General features: G+C 38.5%; 1 protein-coding gene and 1 long non-coding RNA gene across 3 annotated transcripts in view; both read left to right on the forward strand.

Annotated features, from left to right (window-relative positions):
• UHRF2 (ubiquitin like with PHD and ring finger domains 2) overlaps positions 1-4,022 on the forward strand; it is a 77,346-nt gene extending 73,324 nt beyond the window's left edge. For both annotated transcript variants that reach the window (XM_038552326.1, XM_038552325.1), the window contains exons 15-16: positions 1,952-2,050; positions 2,993-4,022. In XM_038552326.1, coding sequence (XP_038408254.1) covers positions 1,952-2,040 — 89 coding nt within the window. In that variant the 3' untranslated portion in view covers positions 2,041-2,050; positions 2,993-4,022. The remainder of the gene's footprint in view (positions 1-1,951; positions 2,051-2,992) is intronic.
• Positions 4,023-7,107: 3,085 nt separating this feature from the next.
• LOC119873906 lies at positions 7,108-18,359 on the forward strand. The gene is made up of 2 exons (XR_005366736.1): positions 7,108-7,437; positions 14,857-18,359. It is a non-coding gene; the product is annotated as an uncharacterized LOC119873906 (long non-coding RNA).
• The last annotated feature ends 457 nt before the right edge of the window (positions 18,360-18,816 follow it).

Below are 18,816 nucleotides of genomic sequence, written 5' to 3' on the forward strand. Positions count from 1 at the left end.
AAAATATATTCTTGTGGGGATCCCTGAGTGGCTCAGCAGTTTAGCACCTGCCTTCGGCCCAGGGTGTGATCCTGGAGTTCCGATATCGAGTCCCACATCAGGCTCCCTGCGTGGAACCTGCTTCTCTCTCTGCCTGTTTCTCTGCCTGTCTCTCTCTCTCTCTCTCTCCCCCCTCCCCCTTCTCATGAATAAATAAATAAAATCTTTAAAAAAAAAAAAATATATATATATATATATATATATATATATATATATATATATATATATATATATATATATATATATATATTCTTGTACTACCCAAAATAACTGAATGGAAGATTAGCATGTGACTATTCAAAAAAACTACTTACCATTCTAGTTTAAAAGAAACAATTGGGTAAAATGGAACAGTAATGGCTTTTGATGAGCATAAAAGTACCTACCCATTTGATCATCTTTGCTTTAGATGGCTCTGACTTTTTTTTTTCTTTTAAGATTTATTTGGGGGGATCCCTGGGTGGCTCAGCGGTTTGGCGCCTGCCTTTGGCCCAGGGCGTGATCCTAGCATCTCAGGATCTAGTCCCACGTCGGGCTCCTTGCATGGAGCCTGCTTCTCCCTCTGCCTTTGTCTCTGCTTCTCTGTGTGTGTGTGTCTCTCATGAATAAATGAATAAAATCTTTAAAAAAAAAAAAAAAAGATTTATTTGAGAGAGAGAGCGTGAGCACATGGGCGAGCCACAGGGTGGGACAGAGGGAGAGAGAAGCTTTAGCAGACTTCTTGATGTGCTCAGAGCCTGATATGGGGCTTAAGCTCAAGACCCTGAGATGATAACCTGAACTGAAACCAACTATGCCACCCAGGGGCCCCAAGATGGCTCTACTAGACTTTATAATTTAGTCTCAGTTTGAATAAAGATTGGCATTAGGAAAATACGGGATTTTTTTAATATTTGAGTTAAAATACCACAGAAGATAATCTTATGAAAATAAATGTTGGGATCCCTGGGTGGCGCAGCGGTTTGGCGCCTGCCTTTGGCCCAGGGCGTGATCCTGGAGACCGGGATCGAATCCCACGTCGGGCTCCCGGTGCATGGAGCCTGCTTCTCCCTCTGCCTGTGTCTCTGGCTCTCTCTCTTTCTCTCTGTATGACTATCATAAATAAATAAAAAATTAAAAAAAAAAAAAAAGAAAAGAAATGTTGATTCTTCACAAAGCATTAGATACAGAGTATTAGTACTTTTATTTTTTTAACTTAAAAAATATTAAAGTAGGGCAGCCCAGATGGCTCAGTGATTTAGTGCTGCCTTCAGCCCAGAGTGCAATCCTGGAGACCCAGGATCGAGTCCCACGTCGGGTTCCCTGCATGGAGCCTGCTTCTCCCTCTGCTTGTGTCTCTGCCTCTCTCTCTCTCTCTCTCTCTCTCTGTGTCTCTCATGAATAAATAAATAAAATCTTAAAAAAATATATATTGAAGTATGATAACAGCAAAAGACTGAATAAATAATATATGTTCACATACTAGAATACACCAGCGTTTTTTGAAAAAAGATCTGTATGTGCTGACTTTGAGACAAGCTGTCCATGATTGGGTTGTTTTTGTTTGTTTTTTTTTTTTTCAGGTTTTTATTTAAATTCCAGTTTGTTAACATATGTCTGTGATTGTTTTAAAGGGGATAATAGTCATCTCTGGAATGTGAGGTTTAAGGGGAACGTTCACTTTTTAATGCTGTATATTTTGACTTTGCACCTTTTCCAATCCAATTCTAAGGTTTAAAACTAAGTGTGTATCTTAATAGAATGAATAGAGTTTCTTCAATTTTATTTTATGTGTTTGCTTATGGTTACCATCATTTTTTTTAATATAAAATGTATTATAGTGACAAAGACATTTTTTCCCTAATTACTTAAAATCTTATTACTATTTTATGAAATGCTAACCTTTTTTTCTTCCCCTTGGGTATCATTCTAGAATTTTCTGAAAAAATTGGAACAATCTTTTATGTGTGTCTGCTGCCAGGAGCTAGTTTACCAGCCAGTGACAACAGACTGCCTCCATAATGTCTGTAAAGTAAGTAGATTTCTTTCTTATTTTCCGTTGTTAAGACGAGAAAGCATACACTAACCCCCAAACATGTTTTTAGCATGTAAAGCATATTTCTGTGCAGCAGAACAGTTGTGGAACCTTGTCAGTTAAGAATTAATTCATTACGTTTTGGTGGCAATATTTGTTTTAGTTCTGCAGTAATAGTCAAATATGTATAGTTGGGGTATGTTATGTTTGTAGTTATTGAGAAGAGGTTGAAATGGAGAAAGTGTGGTGTCATTGCTGTTTTTTACGTTATAGCTTATATAGGTTTCCTATATTATAATGCAAACTGAAATAATTGCATCCACTTAATGGAATCTAAAACAGATGCTGTCTGGCAGCATGCCCAGAGGAGTTGAATATTATATTATTAGTGTGGTGTGAAGGGAATAACTGAGTTTTATTCAAACCACGGATGGAGTCCTGCTCTACTGCTCAGTGGTTATGTGCCCTGACCTAACTTCTGAACTTTAGTTTCTTTAGTAAAATGGAAGTAAACCCTCCGCATACGTGTTTGTGCCTGACCTATATTCTGGAAGACACGTTCTACGTTGGTGATTTTATGAAATGTATAACTTAGTTCTGAGCAAGGGAATCCTAAATTTTTTTTAGGTGTTCTATCATGAAAGAACAGGATTAAAATCCAACCTGGAAGATCAAGGTAGTGGAAACCATACATGAATTCTAACACTCTCATTTTATTGGATGAGGAAAAATGAAAGCACACAAAAGTTGGTCATTTACCAAAAGTCTCACAATGTGTGCTAGAAGTAGAACTTGAATCTGTGTTTGTAGACAAGTTTTCACAGTGCAGATTCATCCTAAGTTTCTAGTTCCTATTTAAAAGTATAAATCATTGACTTTTCTACATACTATTACTCTGATGAAATTGGGTATGTTCTTGTGTTTTTGGTTTTGCCTTAGGATTGCTTACAGCGCTCCTTTAAGGCTCAAGTTTTCTCCTGCCCTGCTTGCCGACATGATCTGGGCCAGAATTATCTCATGATTCCCAATGAGATTCTGCAGACTCTACTTGACCTTTTCTTCCCTGGCTACAGCAAAGGACGATGATTTGTCTACTTCTACTGTGTTGCTCTTGATGGCTTTTTGGACAATAAGGAATCTAAAATGGTTGGGGGGAGCGGGGAGGGTGGAAGCGCAATGGTGGACCATATCTCTCACGTTCTGAAGCAGCTAATCCTCTTTCCTACATAGCCATTATGTTGTTTGTGTAGTAAGAGGCCCATTTCTCAACTGTCTTTTAAATATCAAAAGGTAGTTCCTGTCAGTAACAACTAGTTTTAAATGAGTAAGAAGTCAAAGCCTCAGCTCTAGTTGATATCCAAGTTATGATTTATTTTGCAACTACCTCAGGACAGAAAAGACTTATGGGAATTTTTTAAATCATTGAGTAATTAGTTAAATGAAATTTTAGCTACGCACTGCCTCCCAAATATTAGTTGTGCCTGGTTCGTGTAATTTGATTTTACAGAAAAGGAAATGACACTCAAGATCTTTGGAACGCAGCTTCTGTATTGTGCATAATACATTTTTAATGTCTTCTTCCATTACAATGTGTTTTGCAAGGACAGGTTCATTTTTTAGCCCATTTTGTGAGCGCCATTGTGCTTTTTTCTGGTGTTTTATGCAAGTTGACTACTAATGACTAATGAGAACAATATGAATGCATTGTTGCTGCATTAGTGTAATGTGGTGTGGTTTTGCACTTACAAGAGGTATTCAGATGCTCTAGTTGTAAATGTTCATGAAAGCCTATTCTGTACTAGTCAAACTGCTTTTAGTGAGTCTCACCAGTGGTTTTACATCTGCAGAGCATTGAGGGCTGGGCTGACTTTTGAGAGGAATGAAATTGCTTCATATTGTGACCCTAAATTTTATATTCACTATATTCCCTAAAGTATACCTTAATAAATATTTTATGACCAGAAAAATAGCTCATCTTACTTCATTTATTTACATTTGTCTGGCTAATAGTGAATATTTTTAAGAATTAATCAGTATTTCATATATATACATATATTTTTTTAAGATTTTATTTACTTATTCATGAGACACAGAGAGAGGCCAGAGAGACATAGGCAGAGGGAGAAGTAGGCTCCTCACAGGAAGCCTGATGTGGGACTCAGCCCTGAACTGAAGGCAGATGCTCAACTACTGAGCCACTCAGGTGTTCCTCATTTTATATTTTAAAACAGACATTTTCTGGGCAGCCTGGGTGGCTCAGCGGTTTAGCACCACCTTCAGTCCAGGGCGTAGTCCTAGAGACCCGGGATCGAGTCCTGTGTCGGGCTCCCTGCATGGAGCCTGCTTCCCCCTCTGCCTGTGTCTCTGCCTCTCTCTCTGTGTGTGTCTCATGAATCAATAAATAAAATCTTAAAAAAAAAAAAAAAAAAAAAGATTGTATTCGAGAGGGAGGGAGAACAAGCAAGCAAGAGCAAAAAACGGGGAGGGAGAAGCAGATTCCCCACTGAGCAGGCAATCTGACATGGGACTCCATCACAGGATACTGGGATCATGATCTGAGCTGAAGGCAGAGGCTTAACCAACTGAGCCAGCCAGATGCCCCAAGGAATTGAACTTTTTAAGTGGCTTTTTAATAATTTAGAACTAGAACTTCCACTGTGTTCAAACTAAATTTTATTAATCTAAATCAGTTGAGTACAAGCTATTGATAAATTGTCTGTGGTGTGGTAGGCAACCTCTAAGATGGTCCCCAATGATCTCCAGCACCTCATCTTCATTCCTGTAGTAATCTCTTCCCATTGAGTGTGAGCTGGACTTTTTTTTTTTTTTTTTTAAGATTTATTTATTTTAGAGGGAGCATGGTGGGAGGAGGGGAAAGAGTCTTAAGCAAACTCCACACTGAGCATAGAGCACCCCTGGAGTTACTCTGGTAAATGAATAGGATGTAGCCAAAGTGATAGGATGTCACTTCCAAAGTTAGGTTAAAATTAATGTGTTTTCCACTTTATTCACTCAGAGAAGCTACCTATGTTTTGAGCTACCTTATGGAGAGGCCCATATGGCAAGAGACTTTGTCTCAAACCAACAGCCAGTAAGATCCTAAAGCTACAGGAGGGAGCTTAGAAGTAGATTCTCCGGGATCCCTGGGTGGCTCAGCAGTTAAGCCCCTGCCTTTGGCCCCATGATCCTGGGGACCGGGGATCGAGTCCCACATTGGGCTTTCTGCATGGAGCCTGCTTCTCTCTCTGCCTCCCCCTCTCCCTCTCTCTGTGTCTCTCATGAATGAATAAATAAAATCTTAAAAAAAAAAAGATTCTCCCCCAGTTGAGCCACCCAGGTGCCCCTGGATCACTTTTCCACCATACACAAAAATTAATTCAAAATGGATGACCTAAATGTAAGACAGAAATCCATCAAAATACTACAGAATACAGGCAGCAACCTCTTTGACCTTGACCAGAGCAACTTCCGTCTCCAGAGGTAAGGGAAACAAAAGCAAAAATGAACTATTGGGACTTCATCAGGATAAAAAAGCTTTTGCATAGCAAAGGAAAAAGTCAACAAAACTAAAAGGCAACTTACAGAATGAGAAAAGATATTTGCAAATGACTTATCAGATAAAAGGCTAGTATCTAAAATCATAGAGCTTATCAAACTCAACACCCCCCCCCCCCAAAAAAAAATCCACTCAAGAAATGGGCATAAGACATGAACAGACATTTCTCCAAAGACCTACAAATGGCTAAGAAACGCATGGAAACTCAGCATCACTGTTTATTAGGGAAATGCAAATAAAAACTACAATGAGACATCACCTCACACCTGTCAAAATAGCTAAAATTGACACAAGAAACAATAGGTATTGATGAGGATGTAGGAAAAGGGGAACAACCTTCTTGGCACTATTGGTGGGAATGTAAACTGGTGCAGCCACTCTGGAAAATATTATGGAGGATCCTCAAAGCTAAAAGTAGAAATATCCTATGATCCAGCAATTGCCTTACTAGATATTTATCCAAAGGCTACAAGAATTATGATTTAGAGGGGCACCTGCACCTCAATGTTTATAGCAGCAATGTCCACAATGGCCAAATTATGGAAAGAGCACAGATGTCCACTGATGGATGAACGGATAAAGAAGATGTATGTGGGGATGTGTGTATATACATATATGTGTAAACACATTTAAATCAAATATATATATACACACAGTATATGCATATATATACACATATCAAAAATGAAATCTTGCCATTTGCAACAATGTGGATTGAACTAGAGGGTATTATGCATAAGCAAAATAAGTTAGTGGAAAAATACAATTTCACTTGTGGAATTTAAGAAACAAAAAAGATGAACATACAGGAAGGGAAAATAAGATGAGAACAGGGAGTCAAACCATAAAGGACTCATAACTATAGGAAACAAACAGGGTGGCTGGAGGAATAGGGTAATTGGGTGATGGGCCTAAGGAGAGCACTTGATGTGATGAGCACTGGGTATTATATGCAACTGATGAATCATAAAATGCTATCTCCCAAACTAATAATACCCTATATGTTAACTAGAATTTAAATAAAATCTAAAAATAATGTGCCCCAGTTGAGGGCTGCCTGGGTGGCTCAGTTAAGTGTCCAACTCTTGATTTCTGCTCGGGTCAAGATCTCAGGGTGGTGGGATCAAGGTGCACCTTAGGCTCCACACTCAGCAGGAAGTCTGCTTGAGATTCTCTACCTCTACCTCTGCCCCTTCCCCACCCACATGCTAGCTCTCAAACACTCTCTAAACAAATCTTTTTAAAAAAATAAAGTGTTTTAAAAAAATAAAGTGTTCCAGTTTGGGTAAGATCATATTGATAGACTCCATTAAGGTCTCTAGTGACCTGTGTGGGATCAGCACCAAGTTGGGCTCCATGCTTGGCAGGGAATCTGCTTGTGTTTCCCTCTGCCTCTCCTCTCCAAACTCTCTCTCTCTCTCTTATATAAATTTTTAAGTCTTTAATGACTGGAGTGCCTGGGTGGCTCAGTTGGTTAAGCGTTAGCCAGGATCTCAGCTCAGATCTTGATCTCAGTCATGAGTTTGAGCCCCACGTTGGGCTCCGTGCTGGACATGAAGCCTACTTAAAAAAAAAAAAAAAAATCTCTAATGACCTAACCCTGAATTCATTCTGTTTCTGAAAGTATTCTTTCATTCATACCCAAGAATTTAACTTAATAGCATTCTCTTCTTGAGAAATTACAGGTATTTTTTAAAATCTCTGGTGAATTTCCATGATGAGAAATGATACTGGTGGAAAGTATAGCAATCCCATGAATATTTTGCCTGGAAATGGTCTCCAAGCAACTTCTAATTAGATCTCTACCAGACACTAGGAAAAGTTTGAGGTATGCTTTACTTCTCACATACATCCATTGTTCATTCTGTTTGTGTGGAAGATCATGGACTGTGTTGCTGAGATGCTTTACTTAGAATTTGCCTAATTGGTGTCTAATAAGAAATCATAGTAAAATTTGCATGAGTTTTTGAGCTAATTTGCAGCCGCCACTGAAGTTACCTATTTTCCCCTACATAGACTGTTTTAATTTGGGTCCCAGATATTTCTCTACCAAAAGTTCTCACAAACACATATGATCTTAACAAATCTATAAGTCCTTATAAAATACTTCAGTTTTATAGGGTATAATACTCCAAACTCACTTTCACTTTTTATTTTAAATTAATTATACACTGATAAGTTCCAATCGTGGTACAGTTCTGTACTCTTCATTTAGCTTTACCTCAATGATAGCATTTTATATAACCATAATCTTTCAAAGCCAGGAATTTGACACCAATACAATAATATTAACTATATCTTACTCAAATTTCACTAGTTTTGACCTGAACTCATTTAGAAAAATCTACAGAGACTTGTCTATATATGTATACAGATGTAACGGTCACAATAAATATACTTCAATGTTCCATCATTACCAAAAAAATTGCTTCATGCTACCCGCTAAATATTCACACCCTCCCATTAAACCTAACTCTTGACCACCATTAATCTGTTCTCCATAAATATAATCTTGTCATTTCAAGAATGTTAAGTAAATAGAAATATACAGTATGTAAGTTTCTGAGATTGGCATTTTTCCCCATAGTATGAAGTCATTGCATAAATCAATAGCTTCATATTACTGAGTAGTATTTAGTTTTATCTTCTATTAACTGATCAAAGGACTTTTGGGTTGTTCCTAGTTTTTGCCTATAAAAAACAAAAAAAAAACATGTAAATGTAAGTTTTCATTTCTCTAGGATACGTTCCTGGCAGCACAGTTCTGGGTTGTATGATACATGTATGTTTCACTTTATAAGAAACTGCTAAACAGTGATGCCTGGGTGGCTCAGCAGTTGAGCGTCTGCTTTCAGCTCAGGGCATGATCCTGGAGTCCCAGGATCTATCCTACATCGGGCTCCCTATGAGGAGACTGATTCTTCCTCTGCCTGTGTCTCTGCCATTCTCTCTCCCTGTGTCTCTCCTGAATAAATAAATAATTCTTAAAGAAAAAAAAAAAAAAACCTGCTGAACAGGTTTCCAGCTGTACTGTTTTATTCCTGAGAGAATCCAGTTGCTCTATGTTCTTGTCAGTACTTGTTATTGTCAATTTTTTTTAGCCATTCTAATAGATGTGTCAGAGTATTTCATCATGGCTTTATTTTACATCTCCCTAATGGCTAATGATTTAATCAGTCTTTCATGTGCTTATTTGCCATCCTGTATATTCATGAAGTGTCTAAGCATTTTGCCTGTTTTCTAACTGGATTGTCTCTGCTGTTTGTTTAGAATTCTTAATGTATTCTGAGTACTAGTCTTTTGTCAAATATGTGATTTGTAAAATACTTCTTCCCAGTCTGTGACTTATGTTTTCATTCGTAACAATGTTTCTCAGAGGAAAGCATTGGTGTCTCAGTGGTTGAGAATCTGCCTTTGTCTCAGGTCATGATCCTGGGGTCCTGGGATCAAGTTCTGTATTGGGTTCCCTGCGAGGACCCTGTTTCTCCCTACGCCTAGGTCTCTGCCTCTCTCTCTCTGTCTCATGAATAATTTTTTTTTTTTAATGTTTCTCAGAGAAAACGGTTATAATTTTGATTAAGTCTAATTTATGAATCTTTTATTTCATGGGTAATGTTTCTAGGGTTAAACAACTTTTAAAACTCTAGAGGAACATTGTTTATCACATTTACCCAGATATTTTCCCCTTACATTGTTCTTTCCAAGCTTAATTTTCCACTTTTCTGTTATTTCCCTTATGCATGAAGAACTTACTATAGAATTCTTATAGATCAGATCATCTGATGACACCTTCTCTTTATTTTCCTTCATCCAAGAATGTCTATTTCACTTTTACTCCTGAGAGAGATTTTCACAGGATATGGAATTCTGATTAGCATTTCTAGCACTTGAAAATATCTTGCCGTTTTCTTCTGGCCTTCATGGTTTCTGGTAAAAAATCTGCTGTTGATTCATATTGCATTACCTTGTGGGTAATGTGTTGTTTTTCAACGGCCTCTTTCAAGATTTGTCTTTAACTTTAGGAAATTTGACTATGATACAGTTGAGCATAAGTTTCTTTGGGTTTATCTTGCTTTGGGTTCACTTTCTGTCAAATTTAGAAAGTTTCTAGCCATTATTTCTTCCAATAGGGTTTCAGCTCTGTACTCTTCTTCTGGAACTACAGTAACATAAATGATACTTCTTTTGCTATTGTCCCACAAGTCTCTGAAACTCTGTTTGTTTTACTCCACTTATATTCTGTGTTCAGATTAGATAATTTTTAATGATCCGTCTTCAGGTTCACTAATTCTTTCCTCTGTCATCTACATTCTACTACTAAGCCATTCAGTAAGTTTTGTGTTTTGTTTTACTCTGTCATTATATTTTTTAGTTCTAAAATTTATGTTTGGGTCTTCTGTATTATCTCCTGTTCAAATTGGGATTTTTCTGGTTCTTGATGAGTAATTTTGCATTGTATCCTGGACACTTGAGTATTATGAAACTTTTATCCCTATTTAAATCTTCTATTTTATAAGATAGTCAAACCATTTAGGTTCAGAATGCATATCCTGTCTCACTTATATGAGTTCATTGTCAGTTTAATTTTCTAAGCCTCTGCATTGCTATTCCGGTTTGTATCCACTTGTACCTAGCAGCCAATCTGAAACCTGTAATAGTCTACTCATAGTCCAGTTTGCTGTATTGATTATGGTCAATTTTATGTATGCTCTGCCTGAGGAACTCCCCAAGACTTCATGTACAGATTTAAAAGGAACCCTTTCTCCAGCTCCCTTCTCTCTGTAATCCTCCCTCAATCACCAACTGAGGTGGTTAAGATGCTGCCTCTTTGCAGCTGGTCATTCAGGGTAGGGCAGGGATGGTCTGCAAGGCTCCTTCCCATAGGCCTGGCCACATCAGTGACTGAGGGGCTGGGTGTTCACCAGGAGTGGGACAGGTAAAATCAAATGAGTTTTTCCTATAGGTCATCCTTTTCCCATTCCTTTGGCTTTTTTGAGAGCACATTTTTGGGGGTGTGGGGGCAGCAGGAGGCTGTTGGGGCAGCAGATGTTTTTAGGTTGTAGACTTCCCTTCTACCCAAACTAAAAGAATATAAAAAGGCAAAAGAAAAACCCCAGGAAACTTATTGCCAGATCATTCCTTAAGTTCCATAATGCTTAGGCAAGCTACCTTCATTTTTCTACCTTTCAGTCTTTTGATTGTTGCTTTGCATGTTTCATCCAGGGTTTTTAGTTATATTTAGCAGCAGGGATAGAGTGGGATATACTTATTTCATCTTGTGTGAAACTTGAAGTCCTCCAAGTAGCCTTTCAAAACCGAATTTTTTTCTACTAAGAAACCAAAACACATTTAACATTAAAGGGACTTATTTGAGAGGAACCTAATATTTATTAAGCATTTATGTATCAGACACTATACCAAGAAATATTAAAATTTTCCAAACAGACCAACAAGATAATGTCCTTTTAATTTATAAAACACACTCGAGACAGGGAAAGGAAAGAACTGTGCCATGTTCTATGCTTGTTAGGGTTTTTTTCTTTTTTTTTTTAAGATTTATTTATTAGAGCAAACTCATTGGGGGAAGAGCAGAGGGAAAGAAGCAGAGTCCCTACTGAGTGCAAAGTCCAACCTAGGACTCAGTCTTATGAACCTGAGATCACACCTGAACCAAAACCAGAAGTGACTGGTTTTGACTGAGCCACCCAGGTGCCCCTTCCTGCTTATTTTTAAAATACAAAGAAAATGACAAACTGTAACAGACACCTTGCATATAGACTATTCAGTATCAATCATTGTTAACATACTTGTTTTAAATAAGTTAAAGAACAAAATATTAAAAATGAAGTTGACAACTTTCATTGGTCATCCTGCCCATATTCCCCTCCTCCACCCCGGGAAATCATCCTGAATTTAGTGATGCTTTCTCAGTTTACTTTTTATTATGTGTTCATGTATACGTATTCATAAAATGGAGTATTTCAAATGTTAAGTTTTATGTAAATGGTATATTGTATGTATTCTGCAATTTGCTTTTTCATCAACTTCATGCTTTGGGATAGTTTTCTCTTTTAAAAAGTAAATTCATCGTGATACTGAAATATTTAAACCTACCCCTCTCGTTGCACTTTGTTTTCTATTTATCTTTATTATGAAAAGGGTAGATCTAATTCCTTTCTTGCCTATCCTTCTTGTCCTTACCTTATCAAAGACAGTTTGAACCTGCCTTCTTCCCCTTGCACTGACGAAAAGTTATTCACTTATTAAATCAGTTTTTTATTTTTTACTTTCTTTTTATTTATTTTTATTTGAAAGAGAGAACAGAGGGAGGGGCAGAGTGAGCAGGAGACAAACAGACTCCTCACATGGAGGAAGCCCAAAGCAGGGCTCCATCCCAGGACCCTGAGATCATGACCTGAGCTGAAGTCAAGAGTCGGATGTTCAACCGACTGAGTCATCCAGCCATCCCAATTTTGTTCTCATTCTTAAGCTTTTAACATACCTGTATACTTTAGAGCATATGAATATTTATAAAATAGCCATTCTCTCTGTTCTTTGCTGAATAAGTATCTTGCCCTATTTTTATTACACTTCAAATACCTCTTCTGATCTGTTTTCCATGGTTTTTTTTTGTTTGTTTTCCATGTTAATGTTTATTATTTTCGTTAGAACTTTTTAAAACCTGAGCTGTTTTTTAAATGTGTAACTTACTGATTTACTGGCAAGTTTTGTCTATTTCTGTGCTCACTATTTCTTGTTGAATACTTAAAAATGTTTTTGTACCATAGACCTTCTAGAGAATGTCCATTTTCAGTAAATATTCCCAATCTTTCCATGTCTGAAAATGTCTTTACTTTTCACATTGTTAGAAAGAAAAATTGGTTTGGTTTAGATCTTGGTTGCTAGTTATCTTTCTTCACCATCTTATAGACATTCCATTGTGTTCTGACATCTCTTGTTGCTGAAAACAGTTGGATGTCAATTTGATTGTCATTCCTTTGAAGGATATAGCCTCTCTAATAGCTTCTGAATTTCACTGAAATCCATCTAGGTGTATGGATTAGTTTATATTTGCTTGTATTGGAACTCATTGAATACCTTTAAATTGGGAATGCATGTCTTTATTCTGGCAATTTTTTACTTTCTTCTAAAAACATTGTACTTTTCCTGTTTCCTCTATCACCTTCTTGATCTGCTTTACCTTAACACTTCTTGTATTTTTCATCTCTTTACCCTCTCTGTGCTATGTTCTAGGTGATTTCTCATATCTTTAACTCACTGAATTTTCCTTTTTAGTCTAACTTACTGTTTATCATCTAAATAAGTTATATTTTAAGAACTATTTTCTTTTAATTTTGTTTTCAAGTTTATCTGTTTTCATTTCATGATCTCCTATTCTCGGTTATGGATTTTAGTCTTTCCATTTTCTCTGAGCATTTGAAATATATTTATTTCAAAGTTGTTTTCTTTCATTTCTGTTTCCTTAAGTAAGAATTCTGACATTTGTTGGTGCTTAACAATGAATTTTATTGTTTTGTAAATTTATGAGCTCATCTTCTGTGGCATTTTCTTCTCAGAGGGTTTTCTTTATGGGTTGTTTCTGTGTGCAGTCACTTCCTTTGGAGAAATTTTTAGATTGTTTCCTCTGGGGCCCTTATAGGCTTCCTGAAACTGAACCATTTGTTACGTATCACTGAATCCTTGTTTCCACCCGTGGTCTGGTATGGAAAGCTTATTTCCTGCTATGACCTTGGGCTAGCAGATACTGATATTTCAGTCCTTATATTGGAATAAGCTTCCCCAGTTCTGAACATGCCCCATTTCTGCTCCGTACTATCTATTATAAATGCTCCTTAATTCCTAACATTCATTCCCTGGCATCAGTGAAATCCCAATCCTATGACACACATCTAGTCCAGCCTTCTCCATGGCCCAGCTGATCTCAAGCCCTATGGGTTCCCTCTTCATTTCTGCCACCTGGAGGTTTCCATTTCTTCCTTGCTAACCAGTTTTTTCCTGTTTTTTGTTTTGTTTTGTTCGGTTTTAATTGGGGGAAGAAGAGTATTGTACCAACATATCCAATGGGAGCAGGGATCCATTTGGCTGTTATTTAAAGCACTGAAATCTTCAGAGTCTCACCAAGTACTTTTTTTCACATCTGTGGAACTTGTGTCCCAAAAGAAGAGTGCTGTCAGCATTTTTCATACATTATTTCACTTCTCATTTTGTGAGGTAAATAGCATTATGTCCATTTTACAGACAAGGTAGTGATTTCAGCGAGTTACTCACCCTAAGTCACAGGTAGTCCGCAGCAGATAAAATTTAAACACAAGGCTATGTGTTACTTTCTACTACTTTTTTCCTGCTTCACTGTGTTATTTACTGCACTATTTACTTTTAATTTATATATCTTTGCCCTTTGAAAACTAGGTTTGGATACTATCTTAAATAGAACTCATGTAAGGGGCACCTGGGTGGCTCAGTTGGTTAAGAAGTTAAGCATCTGCCTTTGGCTCAAGTCATGATCCCAGGAGTCCCTAGATCAAGCCCTGCATTGAGCTTCAGCTCAGTAGGGAGTCTGCTTCTCCTCCCTCCCACCCTCCCCCTGCTCGCTCTCTTTCTCTCTCTCTAAAATAAAATAAAAGAATTCATGTGCAACCTAACAGAATTTCATCTAAAACTATCCAAGTGGTTATTGCATGGTGCATATTTCTTTTAGAGCCTCTTCTCATTTTCATACTCTAAAAACCATGAATTTCATTAACAGCAACTAATTTCTAGGAAATAATGAAATTGTCCTAAGAACTATGGTGAGCCTGTTTAACTGTGACACCTTTCAGCCTCTCCTCCCAGAACTGCCTTTTAGAAGCATTAGACTTCAGATTAACAGCAATTTTCTGAATGGCAAGTACTGCCCCAGGCTAAATAAAGTCTTTTTGACAAAATACAGAAATAGTGCTAACCCTTCACAATCCACCCTCTCCCTCTCAAAATGGCTGGCACCACATACTATACTCAATCCTTTGCTATTTGCAAGTTTATTTAACAGCCTACCCAGCTGTCTCCTTCCATGGAAAGTATTTTCCTCATTGTCTTTTGGAATGCATTTGAAGCAGCTTCTTTAACCAATAAAAACATCTAGTTCTTCTATTTTGGGGAACTTTAATATTCCTCTGTAGTTCACATTGGATAGAATATCTTGAACATAAGCAAATTATTTTTTTTTGTTTCCATTCTTTATGCCCAGACTTTAAAGAAAGGATCTGTTTGCATCTAATTTCTACTTTGGCTGCTCCTACCGCAGTGAGTAGCAGTTCTGGATCAAGTTCCCAGTGGCAGCACTGTTGGGGGATAGTCTGCATATTTTTAGGATGACTGACATCATCCTAAAAGGTTGGATTACACTCTTTTTTCTGAAAATTTATGACTTTGGCTGTTATTTAGAGCACTTAAATCTTCAGAGTCTCACCAAAGTTTTTTGTTTTGTTTCTTTTCAAATGATCTTCAGAAGTGTATTGTAGATATGCCACACCCTGAATGATAACACTTTTATTGGTAAAGTTACAGCACAGTGCAACAAACAGATCAAAAGCACACTACAATTTCTCTTCCATTGGTTCTGAAAACCCTAGGCCTCTACTTTAAAAGAGATCCAGACTCCCCAAGAGTCCTATAGGTCCACTAAAAAAAAATTTGTAGTTGATTTTTTTCAACCCTCCATCAATTCTAATGAACTTAGAAGAAATTACAGGCAACCTCCAACATGCATTTTAGAACTGAATTTGTATAAGAATGATGGCCATGATCTTTGATATGATGTAGGTTGAAAAGGCAAAAAATCTCATTTGTATGAATTTGTGCAAACGTTTCCTGTGGAAGAAATGATACAGAGAAAAGGAGTAAGTTCCCAGATTCGCATATAAAAGCCTATTAAACCATAATTTAGCAAAACTGCTTTTATGGAAAAAGTATCCCTTGCCAGTCCCAGGCATGAGAGTCCATCCCCTGTCCTAAAATAACTACATCTTTCCAAATTTTGAGACGGGTGATCTGAGATCATGAACTGTAACTTCCTTAATATCAGAGACTTATCTCCATCCCCAGTGAGTTGTATGTATGAGAGGTGGGGAGGAGCTATGGGAAAAGCTCTAAATGAAAGGAACAACGTATACAAAACTGGGTGGTTAGAGTTTGGCAGGGTAAAGTAAGTGGGTCTTCCAGCACTTCGGCCTCCCATTCTTGGTTACTGCAGTGGTCCTGGGAAGCCCTATCCTCAGGGCTTCACTGCAATCTGGGCTCAGTTTTCAATTTTGCAGACATTCTAGGGAATGCAGGGCATTCCTTTCCCTGACTCCCACTTCCCTACCTCTGGCCTCAAGTTTAGACCTCATTGGTTTCCAAAAAAGACTTCCCTTCTTTCTTCTCTCAGGGTCCTCCCCTCTCATGCATCTTTCCCTTCCAATCCTGGGCTTCTCCCTCTACCTCTTTACTAAGAAGCCACCCTGCTGTTGACCTATGCCCCTCACAGACTTTTGCACTCAGCATACTTTTTAACGTTCCCCTTTCCCCATTCTCTTCTTGTTCTCTGTCCTCTTTCTAATTTGATGGAGTCCTCTCTCACTTCCTGACCTGTGCCTTATTTCTCATCCTCTTGACTCCCTTTTCTTACTTCCACTGTGGACAACCTTCTCCCATCTCTCCTATCCCACTTCTGACTCTTTCTTCTGTCTGGCCATTGAGCTGATAATGTTCTTTTTCTTTCCACGTCTTATTCCTTTCCTTCTCTCCATCCATACTAGAGGCCCTTCTCTACCTCCTCTCCAATTTCCTTCCTGCATCTTTCTCCCACTTTCTATCCTACTCTCTGACTGCCTGTCCTCCATTACAGATCCTTCCTCCTCTTCCTGACCCAAGGACCTCCACCCATCCCATTCCTTTTCTCTGTTTCTTTTTCCTCAAAGTCCTTCACCTGAGTCAGGGTCCCTTTCTGCTCTGGACTGTATTTTCAGTCCCTGTGTTTTTGACTCTAGGCTAAAAACACGTCTTCATCATTCCTAACTCCTAGGAGTCCCACACCTCTAACCAAGCTGAGCTTTTATTCTTCATCTCTCTCCCCTCCATATTTCCCAGGTATTCTTAAAACTTTTTACATATGAAAATAACCAAATGCAGCAATGGAGGTACTAATATGCTTCAAACATGCTTCTTGCTGTTCCTGAACACTCCCCTTACCCTTTCCCCACATCTGGCTTCTTTTCTTCAGATTTTAGCCTAAAAATCACATCCTCAGAGAATCCTTCCCCACTTACCCAATGTAAAAGGGCTCCAAATCCCACACACATACCATTTGATTTGTTTTCTGAAGAATATTGAAAAAAAAGTAAAGAATATTTAACATTGATGTCTTGATGTGTTGTCTGTCCATCTAGCATTGAAGCTCCACGATTAGAGGTATCAGTTAGAATGGTGCCTTGCAGGCAGCCCAGGTGGCTCAGTGGTTTAGGGCTGCCTTCAGCCCAGGGCGTGATCCTGGAGATCTGGGATCAAGTCCCATGTCGGGCTCCCTGCATGGAGCCTGCTTCTCCCTCTGCCTGTGTCTCTGCCTCTTTCTCTGTGTATGTCTCTCATGAATATATAAATAAAACCTTAAAAAAAAAGAAAAAAAAAGAATGGTGCCTGGCACAAAATGGCTCAGTCAGAATTTGCAAAATAAGTTCGTGATTGCTGGGTGCCAGACACCATGCTGAGTGCTCATTTTGTATTACCTCATTTAATCCTTACAACAAGCCTGATAAAGTACTTTATTATTGCTATTTTACACCCTAACAAACTGAAGTGCAAAAAAATAAGTGAATTTCCTTATTGTCTCAAAATAATTGGCATACTAGGAATTTAATCCAAATCTGTACATAGTCATAGCCTGTGTTCCTTCTACTTTCTCCGGCTGTCCAGAGGTGCTTAGGAATGGAAAGGAAAGGAAATGGATCTGAATGCAAGATAGGCCAAATGGGGATCAGAGCTCCATTTCTGTAGCAGGGAGTGCAGGGATTTACAGTAAAGACACAAGATCCTAAGTGAAGAGGAGAATAAGAGCTAACTACTTTGTGTCAGGTACTGTTTGGAGCAATATATTGAAACTTCACCTAGGAGAGGTAGGTAATATCATTTTACAGGTAAGAAGACGGAGCCTGAGAGATGCCATTTATCTTCTCCAAGGTCATATGTCTAAGATATGGGGAAGCTGGGATCTGACTCCAGAACACATACTCTGATTGCTATCCCTCCTCACTACCCTTTTATAAACAGATATAGAATAGTGGTATACTGTGTGTTGGGCACTAACTCCTGCTTCCTGGATTTTGTTTTCTTCATGGAATGACCTCAGGTAATGTGACACTCCTCCCTCCTGGCCTATTTCTCACTGCTCTCCACAGAGGAGAAAATTGATGACATCCGTTCATCCCGGTCACTCCACTGACACTGGGGAGACCCCTCCCCCCGCCTTTGAATCTTTCCTGTTCACCTGGGTTCAGCATAGGGCAGCAGTTCTGCACTGGTGCATCTGCTCTACGGATTAAAATTTTTTCCTTGAGTGAATATCCCAGGTTTAGATTAGCCAAGCATCAGAGGGACAAAAATGGAGAGCAAGCCCTCCTGACCTTAACTAAAACACTATTTGCTAATCAGCTTTATTGCTAAAAAACAATTTTGAACTAAAAAAAAAAAAAAAACCTTCCTTGATCCTTGATGCAATGCTGGTAAAACTAAGCCTACCATGGGGATTCCTGGGTGGCTCAGTGGCTTAGCGCCTGCCTCCCGCCCAGGGCCTGATGTTGGAGATCCCGGATCGAGTCCCACATTGTGCTCCCTGCATGGAGCTTCTCCCTCTGCCTGTCTGTCTGTCTGTCTCTCTCTCTCTCTCTCTCTCTGTTTGTGTCTCTCATGAATAAATAAAATCTTTAAAAAAAAAAAAAAGGAGTAAGCCTACAGATCAGAGAGCCCAAGAGCTGGTTGCTTCTCCTCCTGGGCCCTTGCCCTCTATCCTACACAGCGGCAAGGCAACGATGGCTCCAACAGTGGCCCTTCTAGGGCTGGAGAAGGCAGACGAGAATGCCCCATTTATATGAAGTATGCACATGTCCACCATGGATCCTCATCTCCAAAACTTAAAAAAATTCTACGCAACATTGTTTAAGTACTTATGGTA

Source organism: Canis lupus, chromosome 11 (genome assembly GCF_011100685.1).
Source record: "Canis lupus familiaris isolate Mischka breed German Shepherd chromosome 11, alternate assembly UU_Cfam_GSD_1.0, whole genome shotgun sequence".
Taxonomy (NCBI): Eukaryota; Metazoa; Chordata; class Mammalia; order Carnivora; family Canidae; genus Canis; species Canis lupus.